This window comes from Sphaerodactylus townsendi, linkage group LG06, assembly GCF_021028975.2.
Source record: "Sphaerodactylus townsendi isolate TG3544 linkage group LG06, MPM_Stown_v2.3, whole genome shotgun sequence".
NCBI classification, from domain to species: domain Eukaryota; kingdom Metazoa; phylum Chordata; class Lepidosauria; order Squamata; family Sphaerodactylidae; genus Sphaerodactylus; species Sphaerodactylus townsendi.
The window spans coordinates 110,033,736-110,058,916 of record NC_059430.1 but is presented as its reverse complement, the minus strand read 5'-3'; the positions used below and the strand labels follow the sequence as shown (position 1 = coordinate 110,058,916).

The window sequence follows — 25,181 nt, the reverse complement described above, 5'->3', positions numbered from 1 at the left end:
ATGGGCGGCCTGCCTTTTGCAACCAAACAGCCCCACCGAGTGTCAGAGGGATGAATTTGCAGCTCAGGTTGTGTTTTGTGTGCATTTTGTGTAGATTTTGCACTGATTATACTTCTCTTTCAATGCAATGTTACCTTAAAATGACTTTGCCGAGTCAGACAAGCAAGCAAGCATTTTTTTAAAAGAAGCAGACAATGATACTCAGCTTTTAAAAAGTCTGCTTATGATAAGTAACTATACAAAGGCTTAAAAATAATAGTAATAATTACAATGGTGTTTACAGTGGAAAGTGGAATCCAAGAAACCCACATGGCCAAACTTCTCTCTTAAAAGAAGAGTTTCTGATCTTCTGTTGGGACAGGCAGATAGAAAACAAGGAGAGGTAAATGATTGCAAATATTTCAGTGATCACTACCATTCCGAAAAGAGGAGCCATGTAGCACCTCTGCACCAGAGACAAGCTATCCGGTGGCCGTCCTCTCGTGCTTCCTCTGGATGTGGTGGAACTGCAGGCTGGTGATTGGAGATGGCACCATAATGTGACTAGTAGTGGGACATCGAAGGGGAGCCGGACCTATGAATGGTAAGATTTCTTAATAACAAATTAAGTTGTCCTCTCAGGAAGATTCCAAAAGGTCCTTCGGCAAGAAGAACTTTGTCCTTGCAATAGCATTCATATTGATTCTAGAGTGTTGTGGGTTTTTCGAATTATATGGCCATGTGCCAGTAGCGTTTTCTCCTGACGTTTCACCTGCCTCTGCGGCTGGCATCTAAGATGTGTGTGATATCCATACTATGCAAAAGCCATCAGAGTGACTGATTTCCAAGTATTTGCACAGCTAGATCTCAAGCTTTCTGGCCTGAGCTGTCCACTGAGACTTGGCTAATGTTTTAAATTCACCTCTAGAACATGAAATGCTAGGTGTGAACAACAGCACACAGCACCAAGACCTGCCAGGCCACCATCCTTCTTAAAGAGCCTTCTGTTCCTGAGAACCTCCTCATTCAGTCATGGCTTTGTCCCAAGGATCAACTGCAGCATCTTGGAGCAACTGCAGCAAGAAGCATCTTGGGAAGCAGGAACACGCATGGACACATGAAGCTGCCATTTAGTGAATCAAACAATTGGTCCATCAAAACTGGTATTGCCTAATCTGACTGGTGGCTGCCCAGGATTTGAGAAGGTCTTTCCCACGGTTTTCTCCTTTCAACGGGAGATGCCAAGGGTTGAATCTGGAACCTTTTGCACGCCAAGCAGATATTCTACCAATGAGCCACGGCCCCATGATGGGGAAGATCTATTGCCTCTCTGTTTCAACATGGTCCCCAACCATTCGCCTGTGGTTGATAGCCAGGAAGATATCATTGTCCACCGGGCAGTCATAATGGCAGGAGCAGGATTTGATCATCATCATCTTGCGCACAAAAGAGTCTCCTTCCGGGCACTGGAATTCCACTTCCGCGGTGTTGGTTGTGTGCGGAGTGCAGCAGCGCCCGTCCACGCAGCTGCCACAAAACTTGGGCCGGTAGGTGCGTGTGCTGGTACAGCCTGTGAACTCAAAGTGGATCGCTTTGCGGGGTTTTGGATTCCTCACGCACTTTTTCCCCTTCTGGAAAGAGAGGACAAATCAGTAGGTGACCCAGTTCTTCCAGAGGTGGTGAACCCGCATCTTGGCTGTACCACTTCAAACAGCTGGTGGGGGGGACACATGATTAAAAGCTCCATATAAGTAGACAAAAATCCTCACACTTGGAAAACTAGTGTGTCAGAAAGAGAAGTGAATACATAAACTGTCCACTGACATGCATGTACATCCTGCTACGTATGGAAGTACAACTGTTTGTAAGAAATAGACAATGCACATTCGCTGTACAAATCACATATTGACCTGGATAAATCAGACATTGACTTGTACATGCATTGGACTTGAGAATTAACGCACAAGTAAAGCAAAATCAAGTGTACGTTGTACATGGATGGTACACCCGTTCACTGTGACTAGTGAACTGGACTCTTTGTTTCTAGTGACAGATTTGTGACCTCAGTTAGGACTGAAGTGCACAGGATATTGGAGATCTTTGATTGAATTCCCCTTTCTGTAAATTTTCATCAGTAGTAAAAATAGAGCTTTGACTTGAATGGCCGAGGATAGCCCAAATCTCAAAAGCAGGGTTGGTTCTGGTTTGTACTTTTATGTGAGACCAACAAGGAATTCCAGGGTGGTATGTGGAGACAGACAATGGCAAATCACTGCTGGTGAGCACAGGGGCTTTGGATCAGGAACACCATGCTAGGGGAAGGGGGGAATAACCTTTTATTTCTTCCTCTTGGATGTTTTCCCCCCAATATAAATCAGGCCTCTGGAGATCTTATGTATTTCACAAAGAAAAAACAGACAAGAACATGTAATGACTTTGCTATCCAGGCAAATGAGACCTCAGGACAGAGGTGTCCCACTCTGGTGCTTCAGGTGTTCATGGACTTCAATCCCCATCAGCCCCTGCTGGCATGGCCAATTGGCCATGCCAGCAGGGCTGATGGGAATTGTAGTTCATGAACACCTGAAGCACCAGAGTTGGACACCTCTGCCTTAAGACCTCTAACTAAAGCCTTTCGTTTTCTTCTATTCCAGGGGTAGGGAACCTGCGGCTCTCCAGATGTTCAGGAACTACAATTCCCATCAGCCTCTGTCAGCATGGCCAATTGGCCATGCTGGTAGGGGCTGATGGGAATTGTAGTTCCTGAACATCTGGAGAGCCGCAGGTTCCCTACCCCTGTTCTATTCAGTATGGTGAGGTCAGAACTACAAAACTGGTTTCCCTCCTCCAATTTGCCTGCTCTGCAGCGCTCACCCTGTGATGTGCGCCCATGTCCGCTGTCCCCACCCTCTCCTGAGACACAGTACCTTGATGCTCCTCTCCAAAGGGACATTGCAGTATCGGACCATGCAAAGCCTGCTCTCTTTCTCCAGTTGGCACTGAGGGTTGTTGTTGGTTACCCGCGTGGAGATGCCCATGCCGCAGGTCTTCGAGCAGGAGCTCCACTCCGTGGTTTGTACCAAGCAGTTTTCCTGGAGATTGTTGAGCTGAAGATCAGGTTTTGGGGAGGGATTGTCCCTGTATACTGAAACAGATAAAGGGACCTTGATGTGGGATACACAAAGCTCCAAAACAGAAGGGTTCTTAGAGATTCTGCTTAAGTGACTTCAGTGGGCCACATGCTGGGAAGGAATTAGGGATGACAAGTTCACATCTTTAACGTGGCCTCAACCTTAGACAATTGGTCTGTGTGTAATGGGTCTGTGAGGAATAATGGTGGCTTCCTTTGTAGGATTGTCATGTGCATTGTCATCAGAGGTGTAGCTAGGGAAAATGGAGCCCGGTGCAACATCTGAGTACTCCCCCATGTTTGTGTTTTTTGTATTTTTTAGTGTTTTTCAGTTTTCGGCCTGCAGGGGGCACAGTTTTTAGGCTAGCAGCATCAAAATTTCAGGGTATCTTTAGGAGACTAGTATCCTGATGATACCAGTCAGGTTTGATGAGGTTTGGTTCAGGGTGTCCAAAGTTATGGACTCTCAAAGGTGTAGCCCCCATCTCCTATTAGCTCCCACTGGAAACAATGGGGGATGGGGGCACCCCTTTTGGGAGTCCATAACTTTGGACCCCCTGAACCAAACCTCACCTAACTTGGGTGGTATCATCAGGAGAGTCCCCCAAACCCCAAAAACTCCCTGAAATTTTGGTGCTGCTAGCCTAAAAACTGTGTCCCCTGCAGGCCAAAAACTGAAAAACACTAAAAAATACAAAAAACAAACCTGAAATTTTTGCTGCTCCCCCAGACGCACCCCTGGTGCAACACGCACCCCCCGGCCCCCTTGTATCTCTGCCTCTGCTTGTCATGGGTTGAACAAATCCTGCTCTTGTGCAAACACACAGTCCCATTTCCAGCAAGGGACAGTGCACACATGGAGCTGTTTGCCATCGTTGAGCCTGGGAGCACCATGCATATATAGGGCTTTCCGCTACCAAAGTGCATCAAAGTGCATCTTACTAAGAAGAAGAGTTTGGATTGATACCCTCTTCCCTTTCTCTCTTGTAAGGAGACTCAAAGGGGCTTACATTCTCCTTTCCCTCCCTCATCCACAACAAACACCCTGTGAGGTGAGTGGGGCTGAGAGAGCTCCAAAGAGCTGTGACTAGCCCAAGGTCACCCAGCTGGCATGTATTGGAGTGCACAGGCTAATCGGGTTCCCCAGATAAGCCTCCACAGTGCAAGAGCGGGAAATCAAACCCGGTTCTCCAGATTAGAGTACTCCTGCTCTTAACCACTATGCCACTTCTGTTCTATCTAAGAGATACGTGTGTTCTGGAATGGTGGAGGTTGCCAGAGAGGAGATGTTACCAAACAAAAGACGTTGTGTTGCACCCAGAGTAAATTTTCTGGTCGTGGAAGAGAGCTGGAATTTCCACCAATTCTCACTTCCTGCTGCAGACCTCCGATTTGCCACTTGTGCCATTCCTGAGGCTCTCCTGTCCCCAAGAGCAGCTTTTGGGGGGAGATCAGTGGGCTGCAGCGGCAGATAAGAAAGTCCTGTCCTGCTGATTGAATAAGAGGAAATTTTAGTCTGGATCCAACCCAATGAATGGCATTTGTTCTTGCTGAGCGACCAAGGGAAATCATTAAAGCATTCATCCCTTTCCTGCCTTTCTTGTTGGGATTTTGCAAGCGTTTGTCACAACTCAGTCATAAAAGGGTTAACTGTTTGTATGTAAAAAAAGTTGTTGAAGTCACTGTTTATGACCTGATCTACTGATTAGCTATTGGTAACTGAGATAGCCATTGCTTACATGTTAGTAAGCACATACATCAGAAGTTACAAAGCTAACTCTTTGTTTGAGCACACCACCACCACAGGACAGCAGATAGGTACCAAGATGTAAACAAACATACAGTAATGTAGATGTGTAATAGGAAAGAAAGCATTTCTTATTTTATCTCCATGTAACCTTCCCTTTATCGTTAGTAAACTCACACATAAAAAGCAACTGAGAATCTGCCTCTTCCGTTCTCCTCTGCTAATATGTATATATACCCGACATTTCTTTCACCACCATCATTCAAGCTCTCCTTCTGGTGGTGAAAAAAGATCCTTTATCCCTCACATTCGCCATTTCCCAGCTGTCCCTCAGCCATCACCTGTGCCATCAGGTGGGGCAGCTACCAGGGTCCAGGGCTTCTGGCACAGCCCACTCCCACTGACCTCTTGCCTGTATACCTACCAGTGTGCCCCCCACATCCGCTTGGGACTCCACCACCCAAGCTCCCTGCCAAATGCCCTGCCCAGCATCACTGGAGAAAGGTATGCAATAGGTGCAAAGCGATGGCATTTTTGGCAGTGACAGTAGCAGCAGCACTCTCCACCCATGCAGTTACTGGTACCATCAGAGAAGGGATGTCTGGGAGAGCTTGCAGGTGGAGAAAGGACTCTTAGACAGGTGATGAGAGGGCAGGGAGATGCCAGTGTGGAGGGCTGGAGGTGGGCAGAGTAGCGGTGGACATTCTCTGCCCAGTACTGGAGATTAACTTAGACTAGCTGAAGAAGCTGCAAAAACATCTGACGTATTTGATGGGGCATTTTAATTTAGAGATTGCGAACACTAATAATTTATATTTTAATGTAAAACTAAATTATTGTTTGAATTTAAATTATTGTTTTAACTAAGTTACTGTTTTAACTGCATGTATTTTTGTATTGTTATAGCCAATGGCTCAAACAATAAATACTTGACTGACTGACATTCTCTGCCCAGGGCCCCCCCAAACCTGGAACCAGCTCTGACCTGTGTGTCTTACCTGCCATACCCTTTTCAAAGGGTTTCTTCTGAGTGGCCCACTCTTCACAGACCCACTCTTCACAGCATTTGCCCTGTACTTTCTTCCGGCGAGGGAACGGGCAGTCCGGGGAAGGCAGCCACACACTGTCAGAGCAGAGGGGGATACAACCAATGGCGCCGTCCAAACAGATACACTGCAGTTTGCAGCTGGGCTGGAAGGTCTCACCATTCAGATAGATTTTGCCCAGCAGATCACAGGTGGCCCCTTCATGAGCTGTAGGAAACAAGAAAGAAGCCTGTTAGCTGCGGAAAGTTGGCGGCAAACGTGGTACTTGTTGAATCAGCAAGTTCTTGACCTAATGGTGTAGGATGACCTCTCAGTAGTGTTGCCAGCCCACCTTTTTGCTCCAGAGGAATAAAAAATGGAGGGTGAAGTAACATCACACAACACCATACAACACTTCCTGCTATAACAGGAAGAGAAGTCATGATGTCATGCAAAGTAGTTTCTTGCCCACCTCCCATTTTTTATCTTACTGGACTGAAGAGAAGCAGCGGGTTTCAGGAGTGGACACAGGAGACTGCCCACTTTCCCCAGTCCCTGATGTTTTCTCAGAATTACAACTGATCTCCAAACTTCAGAGAACATTCCCCTGGAGGAAATGGCAGCTTGGGACGGTTAACTCTATGGCATCACGTTCCTGTTGAGCTCCCTCCCCTCCTCCAACTCTGCCCTCCCTAGGTTCCACGCCCAAATCTCCAGGAATTCCCCAAGGCAATCCTACAAAATGTCCCATGGACCAAATGTGGCATCTCTGTGCTAGGAGAGCAGCTCACCCAAGCAGATCCCGCTGTCTCTGTGGGTTTTGGAGAAATTGCAGTAGAGTCCTTTATGGTGATCGCAGGGTTTCCGGAGGGAGCACGGCTCACCAAGCTGCCGGGCGCACACCTTGCAGCATCCACAGCTGTCCAGCAAAAGGCTGATGCCAACAGGACACTGGAGGGGCTGTGTGGGACACTGGCATGGGTACGAGCACGCTCGGGATGCCACCTGTAGGGAGAATGAAAAACATGGTAAAAAAACCCATGAATGGGACCTTTGCAGAACCAGCCTGATAGAGGAAGCCTGTACAAGCTTCTCCTAAAACACCATCGTGCAACAGGAGAGCCAATTCAGATTCGGACTTGGCCTTTTGGCTGGGTATTAGAACCTAAGTTCAGAGCTTTTGCTAGATCCAGGGTAAGGGGCAGTGGAGAAGTGTTGGTATTTGCAAGTGTCTTAACCAAAGAGGAACCAGGCTGCTGGCGCTCAACATTAAAAAGGTGGCAGAACAGCTTTTAAACTGATCACTGGGGGAAAGCCGACAGGAGCTGAGGTGACTTCTATGGGGATGCAGACAGAGAGGGAGGTTTTTCTAAATCAACCACATACAAGCGAGGAACATAGCAATGTGCATGTGACAAGGGATAGTGTCTACAAAAGACTTGAGGGTAAAGCACATAAATCCCAGGTTAAGGACAGAGACAGGGTATACAGATGTCTCTATGCTAATAGTAGAAGCATTCGACCTAAAATGGGGGAGCTAGAATACAGAGTTTTGAAGGAGGACTTTGATATAGTGGGCATTACAGAGACATGGTGGAATGAGGAGAACCAGTGGGATGCTGTTATACCAGGCTACAGGCTCTATAGGAAGGATAGGACAGAGCGATGGGGGGTGGAGTTGCCCTTTACATCAAAGAGAGCATAGTATCACATAAACTAGACAATGCAAGGGGAGCTGGTTCCCCTACAGAATCACTGTGGATATCAATACCAGGTGTGAAGGACAGTTTAATATTAGGAATATATTATTGTCCCCCTGACCAAAGTGCACAAGAGGATTCTGAGATGGAAAAAGAAATGAGAGAGGCCAACAAAAACAAAAATGTAGTGGTAATGGGTGATTTTAACTATCCCCATATAAACTGGAAAAATGCATGTTCAGGTCATAGTAAGGAGAGAGCATTCCTGGATATGCTAAATGACTGTGGCTTAGAGCAGATGGTTGGGGAACCAACCAGGGGAGAGGTGATCCTAGATCTAATTCTATGTGGGACCCAGGACCTGGTGCAGGAAGTCAGTGTTGTTGAGCCGATAGGGAACAGCGACCACAATGCTGTCAGATTCAGTATCTCAGCATGCGAACAAGTGGCAACTACTAATGTAGTTACATTCGCCTTCAGAAAGGGAAATTTCTCAAAGATGAGGGGGATAGTGCGCAGGAAGCTGAAAAGGAAAATCAAGAGAGTCAAAACTATCCAGGATGCTTGGAGGTTATTTAAAAACACAGTAATAAAAGCTCAGCTGGAATGTGTTCCACAGGTTAGAAAAGGCAGCACCCAATCCAAAAGAAAGCCACCATGGTTAACAAGAGAGGTTGAGGAAATTATCAGAAAAAAGAAAATGTCTTTTAGAAAATGGAAGTCCAGTTTGGCTGATGAAGAATATGAGAGGGAACACAAATGGTGGCAAAAGAGAAGCAAGTTAGCTGTAAGGGAGGCAAAAAAAAAAGGATTATGAGGAACGCATGGCTATGAACATCAAGACCAGCAACAAACAGTTCTTCAAGTACATCAAAAGCAGGAAGCCAGCAAGAGAAGCGGTAGGCGCGTTAGATGACAAAGGAACAAAGGGTGTGCTAAAAGATGGCAGGGAGATTGCAGAGAAGCTGAATGAATTCTTTGCATCTGTCTTCACCCAAGAGGAGGTGAGGAACATTCCTGCACCTGAACCAAGCTTCTTAGGAGGCTAATCCGAGGAACTAGCGAAGATAGTGGTAGACAAGGAAGAAGTTCTGGCAGCCATTGATAAACTAAATGTTACCAAATCCCCTGGCCCAGATTGCATTCACCCAAGAGTTCTTAAAGAGCTCAAGCATGAAATTGCTGATCTTCTCACTTTAATATGCAACTTATCCCTGAAATCAGGCTCCATCCCTGAAGACTGGAAGATGGCCAATGTCACACCAATCTTTGAGAAAGGATCTAGGGGGGACCCGGGAAATTACAGGCCAGTCAGTTTGACATCTGTTCCTGGTAAATTAGTAGAATCTATCATTAAAGATAAAATTATAAAACATGTAGAAAAGCAAGACCTGCTGAGAAAGAGTCAGCATGGCTTTTGCAGAGGCAAATCCTGTCTTACAAACTTACTAGAGTTCTTTGAGGGTGTAAACAGGCATGTGGACAGGGGTGAACCAGTGGACATTGTCTACTTGGATTTCCAAAAGGCTTTTGACAAAGTTCCTCACCAGAGACTGTTGAGAAAACTCAGCAATGAAGGAATAAGAGGGGAAGTCCTCCTATGGATTAAAAACTGGTTGAGAAACAGGAAACAAAGAGTGGGTGTAAATGGGAAGTTCTCACAATGGAGAGATGTCGGGAGTGGTGTCCCCCAAGGATCCATTTTGGGACCAGTGCTCTTTAACCTATTCATAAATGACCTGGAAGTAGGGGTGGGTAGCGTGGTGGCCAAGTTTGCAGATGATACCAAATTATGTAGGATGGTGAGAACCACAAAGGATTGCGAAGAGCTCCAAGCGGACCTTGATAAATTAGATGAGTGGGCTCAGAAATGGCAAATGCAGTTCAATGTAGCAAAATGTAAAGTGATGCACATAGGGGCAAAAAATCCAAACTTCACATACACGCTACAGGGGTCAGTGCTATCAGTCACAGACCAGGAAAGGGATTTAGGCATCTTAGTTGATAGTTCCATGGGAATGTCAACTCAATGCATGGCAGCTGTGAAAAAGGCAAACTCTATGCTGGGGATCATTAGAAAAGGAATTGATAATAAAACTGCAAAGATTGTCATGCCCTTATATAAAGCAGTGGTGCGACCGCACTTGGAGTACTGTGTCCAGTTCTGGTCACGGCATCTCAAAAAGGATATTGAGGAGATAGAAAAAGTGCAGAGAAGGGCAACAAGGATGATTGAGGGACTGGAGCACCTTCCCTATGAGGAGAGGCTGCAGCGTTTGGGACTCTTTAGTTTGGAGAGGAGGCGGCTGAGGGGGGATATGATTGAAGTCTACAAAATTATGCATGGGATAGAAAATGTTGACAGAGAGACATTTTTCTCTCTTTCTCACCATACTAGAACCAGGGGGCATTCATTGAAAATGCTGGGGGGAAGAATTAGGACTAATAAAAGGAAACACTTCTTCACGCAACGTGTGATTGGTGTTTGGAATATGCTGCCACAGGAGGTGGTGATGGCCACAAACCTTAATAGCTTTAAAAGGGGCTTGGACAGATTTATGGAGGAGAAGTCGATTTATGGCTACCAATCTTGATCCTCTTTGATCTGAGATTGCAAATGCCTTAACAGACCAGGTGATCCGGAGCAACAGCCGCAGAAGGCCATTGCGTTCACATCCTACATGTGAGCTCCCAAAGGCACCTGGTGGGCCACTGCGAGTAGCAGAGAGCTGGACTAGATGGACTTTGGTCTGATCCAGCTGGCTTGTTCTTATGTTCTTATGTTCTTATGTCTGTCACAACTTCATTATGAAAGGGTTAACTGTTTGTAAGTAAACCAGTTGCTGAGATCATGACCTGGTCTATTGATTAGCTATTGGTCACTCAGATAGCCATTGCTTACATGTTAGTGAGCACATACATCAGAAGCTATAAAGCGAACTCTGTTTCTTTGTTTGAGCAGACACCACGCCATGAGACCACGAGAGACCACGAGGAGACACCAGAGAGGTAGCAAGATGTAACCGACTGTACAGTAATGTAGATGTAACAGGAAAGAAAAGCATTTCCTTTCTTGTCTCCATGTAACCCTCCATTTATAGTCAGTAAACTCATTTATAAAAAGCAACTGAGAATCTGCCTCTTCTGTTCTACTCTGCTTATATATATACCCCCAACAAGGGTTTCATTCTTACGCCGGGCTTTTTCTGCATGAAGTCTGGATTCAGTTCAGGAAGCAAGCCCACTTGCACAAAGCACATCTGACGGATACTTGAATAGACCACACACAAGTCCTTTCCACAAGTTACAATCATGTAACAGGAGCGCACACAAACCACAGTTCTCCCAATACGTCCTGGCCTCATCTTGTGTGAACAGGAGCGACGTGACAACTGGATTTTTCAGGATTTGCATTTGCACACGGTGACTACACGTATTGCTTATGTTCACACAACATTCTGACCATGCTTATCAGGAAAACTGCGGATTGCACACGCTCGTCTTATGTGCCGTTGGTGGGCTTCCAGCAAGTGGGATTACAGTGTCTGAAGAGGAGATGCTTAGTCCTGCTTTTCCCAGCCCATGTTTTAATCTCCGTCCTTCCACACTGCTGTCAGTTCATGGGTAAACTGCGCAACCGATTTGTACAGCTGTCCTCCCAGCACCCTCAGCAACAGATGCTGCCCAAAATCATTCCAATGCCAAAAACCCCCTAAAAAACTGGGACTCTGTGCAAATGTTGGATCACTCCCCGTTTCCATCTGTTCAGTCTACAAGTCAAAACAAGAGTCCCCCCCCCCCCCCACTCCAACCTGTTAGCACTGCAGGCTGAACCTGGGTACCTGGGAAATTAAATGACTCAATGTTCTTTCTGCTTCAGATAACCCTCGCCAATGCCAAGGCCTCCAGGAAGAGAAGACAGCTCTCCTCTCCACAGCTGTAAAAAAGAAAAAGCCTCGAATCTGAGCAGTGAACCACACCGATCTCACCTCAGGGGAAGTGTGAACGTACATAAGCTGTGTCAAAAGCATCAGGTGGCTGCTTTATGATTTATTCCATGCATTCAAGAGGGATTAGCAGAGTTGCTATTATGAAACTCAGTACATTTTTTGGAGAGTCTTCTAGGATTCTGGTAGCCCTGGATTAACTGTTAAGCATGATAAGCAAGGGAAAATGAGGCATCCCCCCCACACCATTTTTTTACCAGGGCTAAAAAAGGTGTGTGAAAAAGGGGCACCACCACAAAAAAAAAAAGTTAGTTCAACTTCCGATGAACTAGACCCACAATAAAGGCCTTTGTCACATAAATGTATGTCTTACAGATAGAAATACAGCTAATACTCTTAACTAAAATGCAGCAAGATTGACATGGCTCTATCCCATCTTAGAGTTGCCATGTAGAGAATGCGAATTTTGACAGCTAAAGTTACTGATTATAAGCACGAGCATTGATATTGTAGGAACCACCAGGATCAGTCAGTTTAAGTGTGTGTGTGTGTGTGTGTGTGTGTGTGTGTGTGTGTGTGTGTGTGTGTGTGTGTGTGTGTGTGTGTGTATCTCTCACATGATCAGTACAGGCATAAAGGTAAGCGGCCACAGATGAGCAGTTAAAACAGTAAATAGGTAATACTTAGGTAATACGAGTGGAAGTGAAACACATACACACTTTGCCATGTGAGACGTCAGGTGGAGTCCCCCCCCTTCACATGCAGGTAACTTTCACTCTCTGTGCCTCACCCACTGCTACCACACAATACACATCCAGCTCATCTTCACACACCTCACTCTGCCCTTCCTCACATCCAACTACCACTTACCCACTTCCTCACCCATATTCACCACATCTCTCTTACTAAAAGCGAGCTGGAGTTTGCCTTTTTCTTCTAAGAAAATCTGCGGGGTGGGGGCGAACCAACACTACTGGCTCCGCTTCTTTTGCATGTGGCCCTTTAAGAACCCAGGGAGCTGGCCTTGATCTGAGCGCCCCACCACCCTGCCTCTGCTGCCTGACTGGGATGGCCTGCTTGCCCCAGTTCTGCCTCACCCAAGCCAGGACTGTGCATGTCAACCAGCCTCATGGACAGCGGGATTCACACTCTGGACAGTTCCGTTGTGGAATGGGAAGGGTTACCTTATACTAAAAAAACAAGACACCACCATATAACAATGTGCATTGAAAAGGGAAAGAGGGATTCCATTTGACCACCCCAAAAGGCTATGCTGGGGATCATTGGACCTGCATGGACATCTGTGTGGGTTGCGGACTGTGATGAGAAGGACAATTGCCACAGCAACGTGTGGCCGGGCCCGCTAGTTATATATATTGAGTAACAACATTTTATTCTGTTATTCTGAGGCGGGAAGCTTTCATTTAAACTCAACTTAGGGGGTAGGTGGGCACGGTGGTAGTTATTAACAATCTGCTACTGAGCAACAATTTTGGCCAGCTTTTAGTTTTAATAATGTCATTGTTGTTGTTTTGCAATTTTCTACTGCCCAGCTCTACTCGTAAGCAAATTGTTTTTTGCTATAAAGTGTCAAATAAATGACAGGCTATATTGTGAATATAAATTGTGAAATTGGTCGGACTGGCCGGCAAGTAAACTGATCTATGAATCTTGCAAATGGAAGGGCCAAAGCATCAAGATTGGGTGGTGCTCATGGCATCAGTCGGACTTCATCCAGCCCTGGATTCCAGGATGAGGTTCATGGGAGTAGAAGATAAAAACAAACAATGCAAAGCCAGTTCAGCTATTAAGCTCCTCTGCCACAGTCAAAGTATCAAAGAGCTTTGTTGCATTGCATTGTTGATGGCCTTCACAGCCAGAGGCCCTTTCCCCACTCACCTTTGCCCGAGGTTTGCTGCGGGCAATTCCCGGCGTGCGCAATTCCTGGCGCGCGCCCTGGCTTCCCCACGACCCCGCGCTCTGTGCGGGGTCGTCAAAAGGCGCCATTTCAAAAGGCGCCAGGAATTCCGTGCGTTGAGGGGGTGGGAGAGAGGCAGCGTCGGGGCGGCTGCGTTCTCGCTGCCCCTGAAGTGGGGAAGGGAGCTGGACCCCGCGCTACTTGAGGAGAGTAGCGCGGGGCTTAAGGAAAGTGGGGAAAGGGCCACAATCAACTGGCTGTTGTGGGTTTTCCAGGCTGTGTCATTGACAGAAACATATCTCACCGGGCTGTGCCATGGAGAGGAAGACATCTCACCAAGACGTTCTTTGAAGATGCCAGCCATAGATGTGAGCGAAACATTAGGAACAAAAATTACCAGACCACGGCCACACAGCCCAGAAAGCCCACAATGACCAGCTTTGTTGCACCTTAAAGACCAATAGTGTCCTGATCAAAACGGTTCAGGTCAGTCCGATCTTGTCAGATCTCAGAAGTTAAGCAAAGTTGGCCCTGGATGACAGACCACCAAGGAAGTCCAGGATGGCTACGCAGGTAGTGACAAAACCTCTATTCATTTCTTGCTTTGAAAATGACATAAGGGGGTCGTGATAAGTTGTCTGAGACTTCATGGCATCCCTGAAAACTAAAAATATATTTAATAGCCTGTAATAGACTTCAGTAGTCTGAGACACTGCTGCTGATATGGCTGAGCCCTGCGCAGCTCCGCCCACCATAGCCAATGCAGTTTTTAGCCTCTGCCTACCACCACTGTGCCAGTGTGGCTCCCGGTCTCTGCCTACTGCCACTATACCTAGCGTGGCTGGCGGACTCTGCCATAGGAGATATGTATTGTTGTTTGCACATGCACAGACACTACTCTTTATTTTGCAGGGGTTAAACCCTCCAGTATAATTTTCAAGGAGTTTCAGATTTTTCTGCAAACCCTGGGAGAGTCCCCCAAGTCCCCCGTTTTGTGTCAGCGTGACCCCAATACGCAGATTTAGGTATCTACGGTTGGACCCACACTTGACTATGAGACATGAGATTTGTTCTTGGTGATTCTCTGCTTTCAGAGCATGCTGATTCAGTGCTAGGAATGTCATCCAACCCTAATTTTAAATTTAAAAATTCAAAAAGCTGCCTCAGTGGCCCTACCCCTTCAGGCTCACCTTGATGCTTATCTTATGCATAAACAACTTCTGCCAACGTAGTTATTTTTAACCAGGCTTTTAAGGAAGGGGTGCATTTATTTACTTATTTCTACCTCTCCTCTCTTCCCAATGAGGGACTCAAAAGCAGCTCGCATCATTCTTCACACTTCCATTTTACCTTCACAACACCCCTGTGTAGTAGATTAGACTGAGAGTGTGTGACTACCCCTTGATCAAGTTTGCATGGCAGAAGTGAGGATTTGAACCAGGTTCCCCCATTTCCTAGCCCAACTCCTTAACTGCTCCACCACACCAGCTTTTCTAGTCTGAAAACTGTCTTTTATGTTAATGCTATATTTCATGTTCTACTTTTTAATTGTTTAATTTTATGCCTGTTTCTAATGGCTGCATTGGGACACACTGTAGTGTGCAGTAAAATCTGCACACATCACACATCAACCTTTCACAGATGGAAACAGGGGCATGCAAACTTGTACGCAAACCCAAGCGTCTCTTGCTGATTCCTTCTCTTTTTTCCCCCATCTGTAGTGTGCTGTATTTGCTCACTTTGGCTCATCCTGGCACCGTCTTTTCAAACAGGATGTTAGTAAACTGATCATAAAACTTTCCTCCCAGCTCCCATTCAAGAATGTGGAATGGAACATTTAATTTCTGGGCTGGTTCAAAAAAATATCTGTAACTCATGGGTTTGGTAATTGCATAATCTCAATGGACTGCTTCTAACCAGCTTTTTGGTAAAAGGGGATAAGGGGGGAATCTCCTTTAATCATGAAAAGGTCAATGATGGGACCAGCAGGGACAAAAAGCTGTGAAGAAGAAGAGTTGGATTTATATCCCCTCTTTCTCTCCTGTAAAGAGACTCAAAGAGGCTGACAATCTCCTTTTCCTCCTCCCCACCACAACACATACCCTGTGAGGCAGGTGGGGCTGAGAGAGCTCCGAAGAACTGTGACTAGCCCAAGGTCACCCAGCTGACGTGTGTTGGAGTGTACAGGCTAATCTGAATTCCCCAGATAAGCCTCTACAGCTCAGGAGGCAGAGCGAGGAATCAAACCCGGTTCCTCCAGATTAGAGTACACCTGCTCTTAACCACTACGCCACTGCTGCAGAGAGGCAGGGAAGAAGAAGAGTTTGAATATATACCTCTTCTTTCTCTCCTATAAGATGATTCAAAGCAGCTTTGGGTGGAGAAAAGGAGGTGACTGGGTGAGACAGCATGAAAAAACTGGCTGGATACAGTAGGTAGTTATGAGAAACTAGAAGAAAAATTGTGAATTGACATTTTATGCTGATGTGCTTGCATTTATTTATATGCATGTACCCCCATAAGTAAACGTTTACTATTTATTTTATTTTATTTACTTCATTTATACCCCTCTTTTCTCCCAAGTGGGAACCCAAGGCGGTTTGCCACATTCTATTTTATTTCACAACAGCCCTGAGAGGTAGGCTAAGCGGAGGATTTGTGACTGGCCAAGGTCACCCAGCCTGCTGGCCCAGCAGAGTGGAGATTCAAAAACTGGTTTCCAAATCTCAGTTTGACAATATAACACTATACTTTCGCATAGCTCATATAAACTGATATATTATAATAGTCCTAGTTGGATATTTAACATCCAGAACCCCAGAACTGGGCCTGAAAGCTGAGGAACTTTAGTACATTTGCCCACACGCGAGAACACTTTTCTAAAAAAAAAAATGTTACCTTTAACACTTTGCCTGCAGAAGGGACAATGGGGACAGTGTTTCACCAGAGTCAGACACCAGAAATAAGCAGGGCTTTCTCCCGTAAACAGTTGAGGTGAAGCACATGAAAAAGTAATATTTGTTTGTTTGTGGCTCTTCTGCCTCATGCCTCATTTTACAGGGAATTTCATTCACCCAGGCTGGCATGAAATCATGAAGCAGGAAGCAGAAGTTATGCCAATGCCTCTTGCTGCCCAGTCTGACGCCCTTAAAAATAAAATACTCCTCAATGTTTCAAATTCTGTGCCACTCACTTCACACAATCCTCTCACTCAGCTGAACTTGTGTGGGAAGAGCATAGTCGAGTGTAGATGACTGGGGAAGGCGATGGCAAACCAGCCCATATTCTGCCTAGTAAACTTTGTGATGTGACATCACCCCTTGGGTCAGTGGTGACCCAGTGCTTGCATAGGGGACTACCTATCTATTTTCTAAATACAAAGTTCCCAGATTCAATCCCTGTTACCTCACATTAAAAGAATCAAGTCGTACGTGATGTGAAAGACCTCAAACGGAGACTGTGGGCAGCTACTGTTGGTCTGAGGAGACAGTACTGACCCTGAGATAAATGTATGACTCAGAAGATTGCTTTATTATGTGTGTTCATTACCTTGTATTTCAAGGAGGCCTGTAAACTTCCACTCACCTCTGTGCACCTTCTTATCAGGGTAAACCCAGTGAGATTTGTTTAGTTAATTTTTACAGTGTCCTTTTATCAGTCATTTTTTAAAAGCATATTGTAAAAAGTATTAAATCAGTCATTGTTGTTAAATATCAAACAGAGGCAAGGTAAATAATAACCAACAAGAATCCTCAGATCCTCTGAAGATGCCAGACACAGATGCAGGCGAAACGTCAGGAGAGAATGCTGCTAGAACACAGCCATACAGCCCGGAAACCACACAGCACCCCAGTGATTCCGGCTGTGAAAGCCTTCGACAATACATTGAACCAACAAGAACTTCGTCAGGAGGAAATTGGGAGCTCCATCAGCCTCTTGCAAGAGCCGTATTAAGACAGAAGATGTTCGTGCCCCAAGGTCAAAAATTCTAGCACAGCCTAGTAAGGCAAGCTCTGGGGGTCAAAACACTAGACTGGATCCAACCAGGTTTTCCTCTGGTGAACAAGGGAGGAGAAGGTCTCTTTGAATCACCAGCACAGCTAGGGGACAACCATGGACAAAAACCATGCAGGATGAAGAGGATAGAGTGAGGGGAATAGGATGAGATTCAGCAGAAAAGCTGGCTGAATCCAACCTAAAATATGGATTAAAAGGACCAACATGAAAACCATTTCTAAAGAGGATAATACACTCTTGGCATGAAGAGCTCACCACTGAGTCATCCAGAGATTCAAAGGGGACACTGAAGATATTCTCCTTGAAGCTAAGAGGCGGAGGAGCTGCTTCCAGTGCACAGGGCTATTTTTATAATAAATAGCCAACAAGCTTCCATTGTTCCTACTGAGCAGGGACAATCCCTCGGTTTTGGAATCTGTCCTGGAAAAATCATAGCCCCACTGGATGAAAAATTGGTCAAAATGTCTGCGAGCCACCAGAACCTCAGGGGTCCACTCTCCCACAAGAGCTGAGGGAGTTAAATCTGCAAATGAGAAAAGCCAATTCTTGCTCCAGAGCTTGACATTTTTATCACCCACCCTACCCAATGGGAGAATCTATTGACATCTATTCTCTCGCAAGCTCACCAAGACTGTCATTCATTTATTTACTGGATATATTTAAAACCCCGCTTTTCTCTCCAGTGGGCACCCGGAGCGGCTTATATCGTCCTTCTGTCCTCCCTTTTATCCTCACAACAACCCTGTGAGGTTGGGTGGGTTGCGTGCGTGTGACTGGCCCAGAAAAGTTTTCATGGATGAACAGGGATTCAAACCTGAGTCTCCCATACACACAACATTTGCTTCTCTCACTCATCCCCCCCCCCCCTTACGTGTTTGTGTGTCCCATTTGAGACATCCTGGGCTGAAACACAGCATAAGCCCAGAGGAGGCTATCTGATTGCTGTCTCTCAGAGTAATTTTCAGCAAAAAAAGTTTTGCTCCTCTAGAAGATCTACTCAAAAACGAATCTCATAATTCCCCCCCTTCCCCCGCCCCATAAGGTTCCCTTCCAGGACAGTATTCTTAGGATAGCAGCCAAAGGGACAGAAAACTTGACAGCCCTAATCTTAAGCAAAGTTACTGCTTTGGATCCCATTGACTTCAACTCTGGGTGCAATTCTGCTTAGGTTTGCACTGTCGATCTCTGAGTGTGGACAAAATGCATGGGGAGGGAAGAGAAAAGAGGACCCCGAGTTAGGCCCCTTCCGCACATTTAGAATAATGCACTTTCAATCCACTTTCAAGCTGGATTTTACTGTGCAGACTAGCAAAATCCACTTTCAAACAATTGTGAAAGTGGATTGAATGTGCATTATTCTGCACGTGCGGAAGGGGCCTTAGTGCTGCTTCTCTGGATGATGCACACAGAAAACAAAATTGCTCTCATCCAAAAACCTTCCAAGACAGGCCATACTCCTGCTCCAAACTCAGTTTGCTCAGCATGTGCCCAAGCCCATTCATTCCAAGACAAGCCATCAGCTGCCAGTAGAGGGTATCTCGGTACATACCCAGCCAGGCTCAAGGAGGACGAGGAAGAAGGTGGACGCTAAGGTCGCCCCAATGCTGTCGTACATCCTGAGTTTTTTGCCTTGCCTATTCTTCCTTCTCTGTCTGAGGGTGCAGCTCTCCGGCTCATCTTTAAATAGCCTCCTCGGAGGGGTGTGTGCAGAGATGAATGACAACCTGGAACACAGCCCAAAAGTGGTTGTAACAGAAAAGGCACCGGATTCCAGAGGAAAGAGAAATCCTCCTCTTCAGAATTCCTGTGGGACAGGCAGCAGAGTCTGGGATACAGGCATAACATTCTACAAGGGGGAAACCAATACTGCCAGCCAACCCCTTAAAAAAAACTGGGGAGGGGGCCTTTTTCTTCTTTCATCTTGAAAACATGTTGTATGGAATGATCTTTGCAGGCTGTGTGCCCGCCCCCCCTCCTGCTCCCTCCCCAGGGATTCATTTCTGTTGGTTCTCCAAGCTGCACGGTTAAAGAAATATGAAGCTACCTTCTTTGCCTCTGGGGAGGAAAGAGATGGAATGATCAGCTGCCAGGAAAGCAATCTAGTGCCAAGAGCAACGGTGCCAACATTTCTGCTGGCTGCAATCACCTGTCCTGGGGAGAGTTGCCAACTGCCAGGTTGGAACTGGAGTTCTTCTAGACTTACAGCTCATCTGCAGGCTACAGAGATCAGCTTCCCTTGGAGGAATGGCAGACTATGGCATGGCATCCCTGCTGTGTTCTTTCCCTGCCTCAAATTACTGTCCCCAAATCTCCAGGAATTTTCCTAAGGAAGAGTTGATGACCCCAGATCTAGGTAAACAGAGTGCTAACATGGCAAAGTATGTTATGAAGCCAGGAAAACTCCCCCCACCCATTACATTCCCTCCAGCAGGGATTATGGATATATCAAATCATAATATTATTATATCAATATCATCATATTTACAAAGGAAACAGGGGGAAGTCCCTTGTACAGTCTGAACCTCCAAAACGCACAGTAGCCTGGTGTTTTGTTTTCTAGCATAAGGTAGGTCAGAGACCGTTTCATGAGACCTTCATATTTGCAAGACTTTTTGGGAAAACAGATATTTAAGTGGTTGTTGTGGGTTTTCCGGGTTGTGTGGCTGTGACCTGGTAGATCTTGTTCCTGACGTTTCGCCTGCATCTGTGGCTGGCATCTTCAGAGGTGTATCACAGAGAGAAGTGACTGCTCTCTGTGATACACCTCTGAAGATGCCAGCCACAGATGCAGGTGAAACATTAGGAACAAGATCTACCAGACCATGGCCACGCAGCCCAGAAAACCCACAACAACCAGTTGAATCTGGCCGTGAAAGCCTTCGACAAGATATTTAAGTCTTTTTAAAAAGTTCTTCTGAGAGCCCTTAGGGTTCTGTTTTCCTCTTTCTGAAGGGCAGGTTTACAGCACCTGAAGACATGGTTAGCTTCACCGTCCTCAGAGTTACCATGCATTACAAGTAAGAAGAGCCACCATGTTGCCAGCTGTGGATCAGGACATACCTTAAAATTTTGAGGGTGGAGGCTGGGAAGTGTAGAACTCATAGAAGCTACCCTCCAAAGCAGCCATCTTCTCCAGGAGAACTGATCTTAGTTGCCTAGAGATCACCTGTACTAGTAAAAGATCTCCGGGTGCCTCCTGTAGGTTAGCAACCCTATCCTGCAACCTGCTGCTTTGCCTAGGAACCTCCCTAAGACAACTTCTCTCTGGCTTCTTCTGCTCTTGGTTGGCTTTGTTTCCCCTTTCTGCCTCTCCTCCTGCACATTCTCCCACCAGCCAGGTTGCCAACCTCCCAGTGGGGCCTGGAGAACTCCTGGAATTACAATGGATCTTCTCCAGGCAACAGAGATCAATTCCCTTGGATAAAATAGCTGCTTTGGAAGGTGGACTTTACAGCATTATATGCTGCTGAGGTCCCCCTCCCTTTCCAAACTCCACCCTCCTCAGGCTCCACCCCTAAATCTACAGGCATATCCCAACCCAGAACTGGCAACCCTATGAGCCTATCTTGTCTCCTTTTCACTTCCCCCTTTTTATAGCCCCAGCTCCACTTTCCTCTTCTCTGTCCTCTACTCCTCGCCAGCTCCTGTTCTCCATAGGCATGCCAGGCCTTATAATACAAGGTTGCCAGCTCGGGGTTGGGAAATGCCTGGCGATTTGGGGGCGGAGCCTGAGGAGGGTGGGGTTTGCAGAGGGACGTCCCACACAGTCCACCTTCCAAATCAGCCATTTACTCCAGAAGAACAGATCTCTGGGGTTGTAATTCCAGATCTCCAGACACTACCTGGAGATTGCCAACCCTGTTAAAGCACTTGAGCTCAGGTAAGCAGCCATTGCTCCCCCACTAAGGTTCACCTGCTCCCTCCTCATCTTGTGAGTCTTCCTGTAGCCGGCTACCAAAGCTGCCCTGTGGCCAAGTCTACTCTCCTGCCCCTGGTCCCACCCTGCCCCACACAGGTGAGGCTACCTTATGTGCCAGAGGTATGTGTGTGTACTGCCCCGTTGGACGGTTTGTTGCCCACTAGTCATGCTTTCAGCTTTGATATGACTTTCCTACAGGCATCAAAGAGTTGATCTGAGAAACCCTCTTAGAACGAAAGATGTTCCCCCATTTGTTCTTGTTCTAACTGAGCAGTGCTAAATGTTTTGCTCTCACTAACAGGTGAAAAAGGGGGAGGGGGAGAGATGTAATAACACTCATTCAGGAGAAACCGCTGGCAAGACACAGGGGTCTGATTCAGAAGAGCGCTAAAATGTGAATTAAACACACAGCATTCCTTGCTCCAGGGAGATTGTAAGCAGGTTTGACATCTGGATCTCTTAACCTTCTAAAACTGCTCAGGCAAAGAGAAATCGAAAGATGCCAATAGCCCCAAACTTGGGTGTTGTCTCTCTTTGATCAGCCAGAGTCAGTCAACCTTAAGTTTGGCATCTCTTGGCTGGTAATGTGGAATGGGGGGTGAGATTGATCTCAAACCCACCCACCCCCCATTAACCTCACTAGGTAGGGCTTCCTTCTGTGATACCATGGAAAACCTCTAGTCTCCATAGTAACTCTGTCATTTGTTTGCCCTTCTTTTGATTCCTTTCCCTTCTGACTATGCTCACTCACCCTCTTCCCTCTTCCAGAGAACAGTGGCTGAAAAGAAGCCAAACACTCCAAAGGAATCCCGCCCAAAAGGACATTGAAAAACGGGCACAGGTTTTCTGCAAATCATGCAAAACTGCATTATTCAAGAGGGCTTTTCTACCCAGGTAGAAGGTTGTGCTGTACAAAATGGTTCACGGAGGCCCCTTCCGCACATGCAGAATAACGCACTTGCAATCCACTTTCACAATTGTTTAAAAGTGGGTTTTGCTATTCCACACAGTAAAATCCAGCTGCGAAGTGCATTGAAGGTGGATTGAAAGTGCATTATTCTGCATGTGCGGAAGGAGCCTAAGTCACTTCAATGATTAAGGACTATAGGCTATGATACTGTGTATGGAATCTTAGAGCCAGTGTAGTGCTGTGGTCTAGTGGGTCAGCCTAGTATCTGGCAGACTCACATTTGAATCCCCAAGAAGAAGAAGAGTTTGGATTTATACCCCAATTTTCTCTAGCTTTAAGGAGTCTCAAAGTAGCATACAAGCTCCTTTCCTTTCTCTCCCCATAACAGACACCTTGAGAAGAGGAGCTGAGAGTTCTGAGAGAACTGTGAGTAGGCCAAGGTTCTGATTTGATCATACAGACTGTATTACCCCTGAGTATGCCACTGCAAAATCACACAGAGAGACATTGCTGTGTGGATGCAGCTTTGGCCCAACCTGCCTCTATCTGTGAAGATAAAACAGAGAAGAGAGACCGATATATGCTGCCCTGAGGTCTTTTAAGCAAAAGGGGGGTGAACAACTGTGGCCTTTTTCAGTGAGGAGTATGAATGGAATGCAACTGATGATATAAATGGAATCATATAGTGGTAAATAAAAAGACATACTTATTAGGCATCACTCCCTTATTCTTTTTTTTGTAACCTCTAGGTGGTGGCTGGAGATCTCCTGCTATCACAACTGATGTCCATTCGACATTTGATCAGTTCACCCGGATAAAATGGCTGCTTTGGAAGGTGGACTCTATGGCATCATACATACCCCATTGAAATCCTTCCCCAAACCCCGCCCTCCTCAAGCTCCACCCCCTAATCTCCAGATATTTCCCAACTTAGAGCTGGCCACCCTATTCTGTGTAATTGCTGGCCGGACTGACCTGCTACTATCTTTGGCCTCCAGTGTGTGCGAGAAGGGGGGAGGGTTTTGCTATCTATGACTGGGTTTTATTGGTCTGATTGTTAAATGGTTTTAGGATTGTTTGCTGTTTGCCACCCTGAGCCCTGTTGGGGAAGGTGGGATATGAATGAATGAATGAATGAATGAATGAATGAATAAGCTAGTTCAGCCCTTCCGATGCTCAGCTGAAGAATGTTATCCTATTAACAACTCTATGGTGTTGCCAAAAATCAGCTGCGGGGGATAGACAGCACTTTCCATCGCCACACATCCATGTTAGATCTGATATTTCCAGAATGAATAGGACTTTGAGAACATGCATGGGGGTAAGGGAAGAAGGGCAACATAGAAACACTATTCTTTTTCCCCAGGAAGTATTCACTTCGTAAATACCGTAGCTGCCAGATGGGCTTCGGGTTCACTTTGAGTTTAATGGGCTTTGCTGAATGCGCTGTGTGTCTGTCCCCTCTATTATGGAAAAAGTTTATTTTAGAATTTTACAGGGATAGTCCAGTCACAAAGTTCCCGAGGGCTATGATGGCAAAAATGCCAAGTGGATTTGCTTTAAATATCATGTGAACCACCCGATATTATGCCTTATGCAGAGCAGCAGTGGCGTAGGAGGTTAAGAGCTCGTGTATCTAATCTGGAGGAACCGGGTTTGATTCCCAGCTCTGCTGCCTGAGCTGTGGAGGCTTATCTAGGGAATTCAGATTAGCCTGTACACTCCCACACATGCCAGCTGGGTGACCTTGGGCTAGTCACAGCTTCTCAGAGCTCTCTCAGCCCTGCCCACCTCACAGGGTGTTTGTTGTGAGGGGGGAAGGGCAAGGAGATTGCAAGCCCCTTTGAGTCTCCTGCAGGAGAGAAAGGGGGATATAAATCCAAACATATTATTGTTGTTGTTGTTGTTGTTGTTGTTATTATTATTATTATTATTATTATTATTAATAATAATAATAATAATAATAATAATAATAATAATAATAATAATAATAATAATAATAATAATACAGGTGGTAGAATGCAGGAGAGTAGAACAAAAGGCATCATTTTGGACTGGGGAGGAACTGCTGCTTCTTTTAATGTTCCTCTACATTTCTAACAGGGGAGTTGGAATGGTATGGGATGGCCTGATCTTGTCCAGTCTATGCCCTATGCTACCCATGCCCTGACCTGGATGGCCCAGGCTAGCCTGATCTCATCAGAACTTGGAAGCTAAGCAGGGTCAGCCCTGATTAGTACTTGGACTGGGAGACCATCAAGGAAGTTTCGGGTTGCTATGCAGAGGCAGGCAATGACAAACAATGGCAAACAATTGCCTTGAAATCCTTACAAGGTTGCTATAAGTTGATTATCCACCATATTACCCATCACACGGAAGGAGAATGAGGGTGACAGGTAAGGATGCCAGCTCTGGAGCAGCAGTGGCGTAGGAGGTTAAGAGCTCATGTATCTAATCTGGAGGAACCGGGTTTGATTCCCAGCTCTGCCGCCTGAGCTGTGGAGGCTTATCTGGGGAATTCAGATTAGCCTGTACACTCCCACACACGCCAGCTGGGTGATCTTGGGCTAGTCACAGCTTCTCAGAGCTCTCTCAGCCCCACCCACCTCACAGGGTGTTTGTTGTGAGGGGGGAAGGGCAAGGAGATTGTAAGCCCCTTTGAGTCTCCTGCAGGAGAGAAAGGGGGGATATAAATCCAAACTCTTCTTCTTCTCTGGGTTTGGGAAATATTTGCAAAATTTGCAGTTGCAACTTCAGCTTGTGGGTTCTGTTGGGCAGAAATTGGAATGGGTCTTGTAAACAATTTAAAAGAAAGTTTCTGCCTCACAGGGTGTTTGGTGTGAGGGGGGAAGGGCAAGGAGATGGTAAGCCCCTTTGAGTCTCCTACAG

The 25,181-nt window shown here is 46.1% G+C and overlaps 1 protein-coding gene across 2 annotated transcripts in view; it reads right to left on the bottom strand.

Annotated features, from left to right (window-relative positions):
* Positions 1–206: 206 nt before the first annotated feature.
* The window catches only part of LOC125434665 (CCN family member 2-like), a 44,957-nt gene continuing 19,982 nt past the window's right edge, over positions 207–25,181 (bottom strand). The window contains exons 3-7 of one of the 2 annotated variants that reach the window (XM_048500208.1): positions 19,013–19,187; positions 6,673–6,886; positions 5,855–6,109; positions 2,907–3,124; positions 207–1,610 (exon numbers count right to left, since the gene is read on the bottom strand). In XM_048500208.1, the coding sequence (XP_048356165.1) occupies positions 1,299–1,610; positions 2,907–3,124; positions 5,855–6,109; positions 6,673–6,886; positions 19,013–19,078 (1,065 nt within the window). In that variant the 5' untranslated portion in view covers positions 19,079–19,187 and the 3' untranslated portion in view covers positions 207–1,298. Of the gene's footprint in view, positions 1,694–2,906; positions 3,125–5,854; positions 6,110–6,672; positions 6,887–19,012; positions 19,188–25,181 lie in introns of both variants that reach the window. The other variant, XM_048500209.1, reaches the window with a different exon arrangement.